The sequence below is a fragment of the Mobula birostris genome, chromosome 3 (genome assembly GCF_030028105.1).
Source record: "Mobula birostris isolate sMobBir1 chromosome 3, sMobBir1.hap1, whole genome shotgun sequence".
Taxonomy (NCBI): domain Eukaryota; kingdom Metazoa; phylum Chordata; class Chondrichthyes; order Myliobatiformes; family Myliobatidae; genus Mobula; species Mobula birostris.
The window spans coordinates 25,889,544-25,898,374 of record NC_092372.1 but is presented as its reverse complement, the minus strand read 5'-3'; the positions used below and the strand labels follow the sequence as shown (position 1 = coordinate 25,898,374).

The 8,831-nt window shown below is 40.6% G+C and overlaps 1 protein-coding gene across 1 annotated transcript in view; it reads right to left on the bottom strand.

Moving 5' to 3' along the window:
* Positions 1 to 2,991: 2,991 nt before the first annotated feature.
* Positions 2,992 to 8,831, bottom strand: part of dctn3 (dynactin 3 (p22)) — a 24,136-nt gene continuing 18,296 nt past the window's right edge. Inside the window, exon 7 of the mRNA XM_072252360.1 lies at positions 2,992 to 7,732. Coding sequence (XP_072108461.1) covers positions 7,643 to 7,732 — 90 coding nt within the window. The 3' untranslated portion in view covers positions 2,992 to 7,642. The remainder of the gene's footprint in view (positions 7,733 to 8,831) is intronic.

The following is an 8,831-nucleotide window of genomic DNA, read 5'->3' as shown; positions in this document are numbered from 1 at the left end:
ATCCCAGATACAGATTAATTCAACACCTCTCTTCCCTTTCTTGATCTCTCTGTTATCATCCCAGGAAGCAGATTTTCCACCGATTCTCTAACAAGCACAGCAACTTTGACTACACTTCCTCCAACCCTGTCACTCGTAAGGACGCCATTTCTTCTTTTTTATTTCCTCCATCTTGCTGCATTTGTTTAAATGTATCTTGAGATGAGGTCTTCCACTCCAGGACATCTGAGATGTCATCCATTTTTCAGAAAACGGGGCTCCCCCTCACTCTTAATAATGTAGCCCTGACCTTCATCTCCTCTATTTCTTGTATTTCTGCTCTCAAGCCATCCCCACCACCTCCAACTACAACAGGGACAGAGTTTCCCTGGTCTTCACCTATTAACCCATCAGCCTATGTATCCAGCGTATCATTCTTCACAACTTCTGCCAGCTACAACGTGATCCAAACACCAACCCACATCTTCCCCTTCCCACACCTTCATGTCTTCATGTCTCCTTGGTCCTCTCATCCCTCCTGTCTCCCCTCTAACCTTAGAAGGAGTTACACCTGTTCCTGCAACTCCTTCCTCACCATCATCTCCGGACAACTGTAGCCCTTTCAGGTGAGCCAGTCTTTCACATGCATATTTCCTGGTGTTACTTATTGTATCCAGTCCTCCCCTTGTGGCCTCTCTAGACTGGTGAGACTAGAATGGTGACCACTTCATTGAGCACGTGTACTCTGTCCACCATGACCATCTGGAATTCCCAATCGCATGCTATTTTAATTTATACCCCCAACCCCACTGTAATGCCCTTTGCTGCCCTTGTCCTCCTCTGCTGTTGAGCTAGATGCAAATTAGAGGAATGAGAAATTGAGCTAAGACACAAATTAGAGGAATGAGAAGAAGAGGAAGAAGATGAAGAAGAAGAAACCCCTTAACTCCGAATGGAGTCATCAGGACGCCGTCATGACAGCGTTTTTATTTTTAGCAGGCTTTCTTATTTCTATGAGGCCGAGTTGCTAGCTCGATGCTCAACCCAGCACGGATGGAAAGCGTGCAAGGGAGCCAGCTGGATTTGAACTCGGGAGCCTTCACTCCGAAGTCCGGCGCTGATACCACTACGCCATCAGCCGGCCAAACCAGAGGAATAGTATCTCATATTCTTCCTGGGTAGCCTATGACCTGGCAGAATTAATGTGGAATTGTCCAGCTTTTGGTAACTGCACCCTCTCTGCCACTGTTTCCCTCTCCTGATCATCTGACCCCAATCACTATGTCTTTTCAACTCCTTGACCCTCTCCATCTACCACCAGTTTGGTTCATCACCTCCCTTCCTTTATTCCATGATCCATTGTTGTCTTCTTTCAGATTTCACTATCTTCAACCCTTTCTCACTTTTACCTATCACCTCTTAGTTTCTGAAGCCATTCCTACTCTCACCTCCCTCATCTGTCCACACTTCCCCTCACCAGGACCAACCTATCACCTGCCATCTCTTACTCCCTCCCTGTCACTCCAACTTTTTATATTGGCTATCTCTCCTCTACCTTTCAGTCCCAATGAATTGTCTTGAATGTCCATTTTCCTCCACAGATGCTGGCTGTCCTGTTGAGATTCTCCAGTATTTTGTGTGTCACTCATTCTAAACCTTTCCTGTCCAAATGTCTATTAACATATCTGCCTGTAGTACCTCCTCTGGCAGCTCTGCATGACAGATTTTCTCCTCAGATCATCTTTAAGTCTTTTTTCTTTAAGCCTATGTCCTTTAATTTGAGAGACCCTTACCGTAGGAAAAATACTGTTACTATTTTTTCTAACCAAGCCTCTCATAATATTATAAACCTCTATGGTCACCTTTCTTGCTACAGGAAAAACATTCCGAGTCTATCAATTCTCTACTTTTAAGTGAAGCCCACCAATTCAGTAACATTCCTTTCTACACCCTAACTTAATCACATACTTCCTGAATGCGTACAGAGCAGAACTGCACACAATACTCCAGGTTCTGCCTGACCAACAGTTTATGCAGTTCTATCACAATGTTCCAACTCCCATATTCAATACCTCAGCTAAAAAAGGTAAGCAGACAATATGCCTTGCTCACTGTTCTGTCAACTTGTGTCATTTCTTTCAGGGAGCCGCCACAATCTTGTTATTCCCCAGGACCCTGCCTTTCACATTATACTATGCCCTGACCTGGCCCAACTTCCAAAATGCATTTGGCTGAGTTAAATTCCATCAGACATTTTCTTGCCTACTTTCCCAATTGAGCTAGACATCATTGTAACCTTCTTCACTGTTCACTAAAGCAGCCGGGTTCTGTGCACCTGCAAATTTAGCATTTGTGTCACTGACATTCTCTTATAAGCCATCAATATATACTGCTTGAGTAACAATAAAGAACACAGCTCCAGCTCTCCACTGGTTACAGGTCTATCATTTGAAAAGCAACCCTTTGCTTCCTACCACTGCCAATTTTGGAGGACTCTTCAGTTTACCTTTCTCTGAGCTGATCCTCCTTCCTTTTCCTCTTCGGTCCATTATCCCCTCCCACTAGATTCTTTCTTCTTCAGTCCTTTATCACCTCCACATATTATTTCCCAGTCTCTTATTTCATCCACCCTCCAACTTTTCATCACCTGATTTCACCTATCACCTGCTGGCATGTGCTCCTTCCACATGCCCACCCCACCCCACCCACCTTCTTATTCTGGCTTCTGCCCCTTTCCTTTCCGATGCCGATGAAGTTCTCAGCCTGAAACATTCACGGTTTATTCCTCTCCATAGATGCTTGCTAGCTTTCTGAGTTCCTCCAGCACTTGTGTGTGTTGTTTGTCATTATCCTAGATGGAAGTTAAGGATGCAAGATCTGTGCATTAGATATGAACAAATCTCGACAGAGAAACTTAGGATTTCTGGTCATGATGTGATTAAAGATCTAGCCATAAAATTAATTCTGCAGACTGCAGATCAGAAACAGTAGAATTTTATTCATAGTTTCCCATTGGCATAAATGTATTGAATTGAATTGACTTTATTTCTTACATGAGGAATAAAAACCTCTATGTTACGTCTCAGTCTAAATGTGCAATGTACAATCATGGTAATTTATAATAATTCATAACAAATAGAACAGTCAATGTAACATAGAAAAACACTCAAATTAGCGTGAGTTAATCAGTCTGATGGCCTGGTGGAAGAAGCCTGTTGGTCCTGGCTTTTATGCTGCGGTACCGTTTCCTGGATGGTAGCATCTGGAATAGATTGTGGTTGGGGTGACTTGGGTCCCCAACGATCCTTCGGGCCCCTTTTTCACACCTGTCTTTGTAAATGTCCTGAATCATGGGAAGTTCACATCTACAGATGTGCTGGGCTGTCGGCACCACTCTCTGCAGAGTCCTGCGATTAAGTGAGGTACAGTTCCCATACCAGGCAGTGATGCAGCCAGTCAGGATGCCCTCAATTGTGTCCATGTAGAAAGTTCTTAGGATCTGGGGGCCCATACCAAACTTCAACTGTCTGAGGTGAAAAAGGTGGTGTTGTGCATTTTTCATCACACAGCTGGTGTATCACACTATTAGCTTACACTATCATTAATTTAATGCACATAACATATACCCTTGAGTGGTGGGGTAGGGATACTTCTCTACCAAAGGAAGTGTAAGGCACTTCTTCCCCTTGCTAGCCTGCAAGTTACCCGGGCAAGGTATAGCACCTGCTTAGCCCCTCCAATCAGGGTCATGTGAGCAGGTGGTGGATGGTCATATGAGCAGCTGCTGTGTATCACAAGCCCTGGCTATACGACCACTGTCACCAGGCAGTGGACAATCTCTGGAGAGTGTTGATAATGGCTGAGGTTAGCCGTCTTGTAAAGACACTGCCCAGAAGGCAGCAATGGCAAACCACTTCTGTGGAAAAATTTGCCAAGAACAATCATGGTCATGAAACCATTATCACATATGCCATACGACATGGCACATAATAATGATGATGAAAACTTACAATTTATATGTACCAAAACATAGTGATTTGGGCAGTGACTTTTAAACTGCATGTAGTCACCCAATGAGGAAAAACCTAGTTGCAGAGCTAGATTAGGATTTCTCCGGACACTGGGTAACCTTGTGCACCACTTGACTAGTCTCTTTTAAACGCAGTTGTATTTACATGAGGTGTAAAGGAGATTGAGATCTTTGTCATTGTTTCCATTCTGAGAGAATTTTCATTGGTTATTCATATGAGCATTTCTTCATGGGTTTCTTGTATCTGAGCCAATAAACGTTACATTCTTAGAGAAGTACAGCACAGAAACAGGCCATTTGGCCCATCTAATCCTTGACAAAACCATTTAAACTGCCTACTTCCATCAACCTGCATTGGGACCATAGTTCTCCATACCCCTACTATCCATGATAGAGTCATAACATTCTTAGACAACAGGAATAATAATAAAGTTGCTGACTCTACCTTACCTTCTCATGGGCATTTCTTTAAACATTTCAACAAAATACTATAGTAGTTGTGCATTTATGATGAGCTTTAGCTGGGGGTCGTTAAGCTTGTCTGTCAATAAGTATGTGTGTCAATCTTGGCAGAGAACGTTTTTAGGATAGGGAAATCTTAGGTGAGGAACTGTGCTAAATCACTATTTTGTCCTGATGATACTTATGGAAGCTGCAGGTCTTAGCAGTAGGCTGCCTACGACTTGCCACCTTTTTGCAGTTATGTTAGTCATTTTCAGGACTGTTCCAGCTCATGGTTGAATGCCTGCAGTAAACCTACTAAAGCTGAGTTCCAGTAGTTTGCTCCCAAGGTGTTCCATTCAACTATTCTTTTCACAGGTAACTTACGTTTACTGTTTCACCTTACTGTCCACCTCAAATGTGACTATCAGTGAGTCTGCCAGGGAAGTCGATGGCACAGTGTCTGAGAGTCAGACTCATCTAGAAGCTGGAGGCCAAAGACAACCTATGCTGGGGTTGGAGGACAATCTATGTGTGGGTGGGAGGTAAGGGGCTTGATTTTGCTATTATTGCTTTATTACTGCTGTTCCATTGTTGCTTGTGTGTTCTGCGAATATGGTAGGCATGCTATAATGGCGCCAGAATGTGTGGCGACACTTACAGGTTGCCCCCGGCACATCTTTAGTTCATGTTGGTTGTTAATGCAACTTCCACATTTGATGTACATGATAAGTATATTAATCTGAATATTCAATGGACCAAGTCTAAAAGTTTAAATATCATCATGATTCCAGCAAATCTGTAAAAGCTCTTCAACATTTTATTTTTGTATGTCTTGCTTTGGATTTCCAGCATCTGCAGATTTTCTTGTGTTTGCGATTTTACAATATTCTTAGACAGTAAAACAATCTGTAGGCTTTCATCCACTGCATGCATAGATACTGTTTTACAGCAGCATTCTCTAGAAGGCTGTAAAAATTAGTGGTAACTTCAGGGTAGTCAAAGAGATATGACCATGTATATGAATCCAAGGCATCGCCGACAAAAAGTCACAATACTTGCTACAGTATAAGTCGCAGAAACTGTCCTTCTTAAAGAACACATTTGCACTCAGTTACACCCAGCCACTCCCTTGCCTTCATAAATACAGTCACCCTCAGCAATTCAAATTTTGAAATCCCTATGTTCTGGTCAATCACACATTTCAACCCAAGCTTTGGTTACTAGTTAAATTACCATGAAAACCTCCTGATTAATACTGGCTAGTGTATGAGTGCTACCAGAGAATACGTACAGCCTTATTTATAAGATCCTTCTCATCGCACTGCCTGGTTAAGATCTGAACCTCTCTTGTGGCTCTTGTATCCAATATGGCCGATTGCGTGAACATAACTGGAAGTCTTTCAATGTTACAAAATTGAGCTTCAGCAGAAAAGCAGGGAAAGTGGAATAACTAAGAGAGATACTCAGTGAAAAACTGGATATATTTTAACAATCTAATCCACAAGGCCGTAAGTGCTTTGTAGAGAAAAAAAATATTAGCGTCCAATAATCCCTTTATAAAGAAATTGAGCAAATCTGCTGCAAAAAAATATGCCTTCAAAACAACAGGGGAACCTTAAGGACGCCAGTTTTACAGGAATTACTTGTGCTCTGTGGCAATTGAGCAGGCAAGAACTGCTGCAGCTAAACTTCACTGCTTCAGTAAAGCAGCCAAGACCCCACCTACCTCGGACATTCCCTTGTCTCCCCTCTCCCACTGGGCAGAAGATACAAAAGGTTGAAAGCACGTACCACCAGGCTCAAGAACAGTTTCTACCCCACTGTTATAAGGTTAGCTCGTACAATAAGGTGGTTTCTTGATCTCACAATTCACCTCATTAAGATCTTGCACCTTATTTCTTACCTGCACTGCACTCTCTGTACAGCTGTTAAGACTTTATTCTGCATTCTGTTAATATTTTACCTTGTCTTACCTCATACCTAGGTAATAATTTGCTCTGTATGAGCAGTATGCAAGACAAGCTTTGTACTCTCACTGCGTGATGATAATAATAAACCAATGGAAGTTAATTTATCAGATTCCAATAAATGGCTTTGCAGAGTCCCAAAGAGCAGAGTGCAGATATGTGAATGATCATACGATGATCCCATGGACACAAGCCAGTTACACTGCAGGACTCCTGGGGCAAAATACACTTGGAAAGTGTCCGTGGAATGAATACTCTGGAGAACTGGAAATCAATCAAGCAATGATGAAGAATCAGGCATTTTTCCAAGAAATGAAAACATTTACAAGGGATTGCAATAACAAAAAAGCCATGCAGTTGAACTTTCAAATCAAGTCTTGAGGGGTTTAGGGGTTTTGCTTTGCTTTCTCATTACACCACTAAGCAAAGCTAAAAATGATTTTCTCATTGAAAAATCAGATTTGTTCAATGACTGACAAAGATTATCTCAGAATCACAATGGCTGACATGTAATTTTCTGATTTTCTATCACCTTTAATGGCTGGTAAAACCAGGGGCTTTGCCAGCTTGTACATCCACTTGAAAGTGAGATAAACGGATTGACCTTGTATGGGTTGACCTGAAATGCCCTAAAAACATCTTCTCATTGTAAAACTAATGCTGTGTTTAAATTTGGTGAAAAGTGGAATTTTATCATCCAGGACACAATTGTTAAGACATCCATTCACATGTGAATTATGGTAGAAGTGCAGCTTAATGTATGATTACCACAATGATGCAAAACACAGGCAAGGATTAAGTTTATGTTAGTTTGTGTATATATATATATATACAAGTCCCTAGATAATTAATTCAAGAGTAAACTGAAGAATTCTTAAATCACACAGAGGTTCACAAAACAAAAATTGCACTCCAGACTTAAATATTACAAAAGGAAAGCGACAGTCAGTCATCAGTACTTTTTTTCAATTTTAAATATCATTAGTTCTAAATATTGTAATGTAAACTTGCAGATGTGACACTAAGGTATTCATCTGTCATTCTAATTACTATCACATTTAATGCCAATTATATTACTGCAAAAGATTTTAAAATCCTTTACAGGGAACACATTGTAAAACAGTATATGTTTTAAATTACTCATTACATATACAAGGTTATGTGAATATTAAGAATCGTTTGCTCCTCTCCCACATTTCTTTTTCATCCACACTACATAATGTCAATCAGAGGGTGGCTTTATTTGTTTTGCAGCTTCAAGCTTGGTTAGCATGTCTTCCCACTGAACAAACTGCTTTGAAAGGAGCAGAATCTGAGCAACACAGTTAAGGTAAATTGACAGGTATTTGCGTCATCCTCAAAAGGAGATTATTGGATTACAGAATAATGATCAGGTGTTAACTCAAAGATGAAATTCCCTGCAAAAACAACATATGATAAATGCAGAGCATTTGAAATAATTAAAAGAGAAAATGGAAATACTGAGCAGCTTAGGCTATAGCCATAAAGAGAATTAATTTGTCAAACTGATACTTATTAATCTATCACAAGTAGAAAACAAGTTTTAAAATACAGAGAAAGTGGAAGAAAGATTTTAAAAGGAAAGATTGTGAAAGGATGCAAGGGAAAGAAAATCAATAACAAAAGGAATTAAATTACATTCATTAAATCACAATTAAAGGAAGATTCCTTGGTTATTCTCCATAACAGTACCAAAACAGTCACCTGCAGCTGTTCCTCGCGTTACAGCTGTTCGAGCAACAGAAATTCCTTCTTCAAGAATTCACAAATCATTACACAAAAATTTGAGATGTGGAATAAAATGAGCTCTTACAGAATTTGTGGGAAAGGAAGTAGTATATAAACACAAGATGTATTTCATATCAACTTGCATTTCTTAATGCACTGCAGATGACCTGACTTCACATGACAGAAAAGCATGATACTGATGGTTTTCTAGTCGTTCAACTACATCCACTGCTCCCGCTCCCCCACTCAGTGACCTGTACACCTTGATTTCAAAGTTTATCTTTAATATGTATCTTTAATGAAATGACATTAGATCAGAACTATCAGAGATTCATGGTCATTTCACTCCAGAAAGAACGAGAATTTCCCAGTTTGCTTCAAAGCATAAAACGTACCAGGTTCACCAAGCTATAAATATATCCTTGACTGTACTTGCTTTGTAAATTAATCCCTAAAGCGTCAATTTTTTTTTTATCTGTCTGATTTACACCACTGTCCAATCATCTTCCTGACCACCTTCCATCCATCCTTCTCTTTATTCTCTGGTACTTCTCACCCATCTCTGCATCTTCACACACCACCCCTCCACTGCACTGTATTTTTCTCTACTGAGCCTCAACAATTGCCATTCACACCCAAAGGTACAAGTATCCCAATTTGGG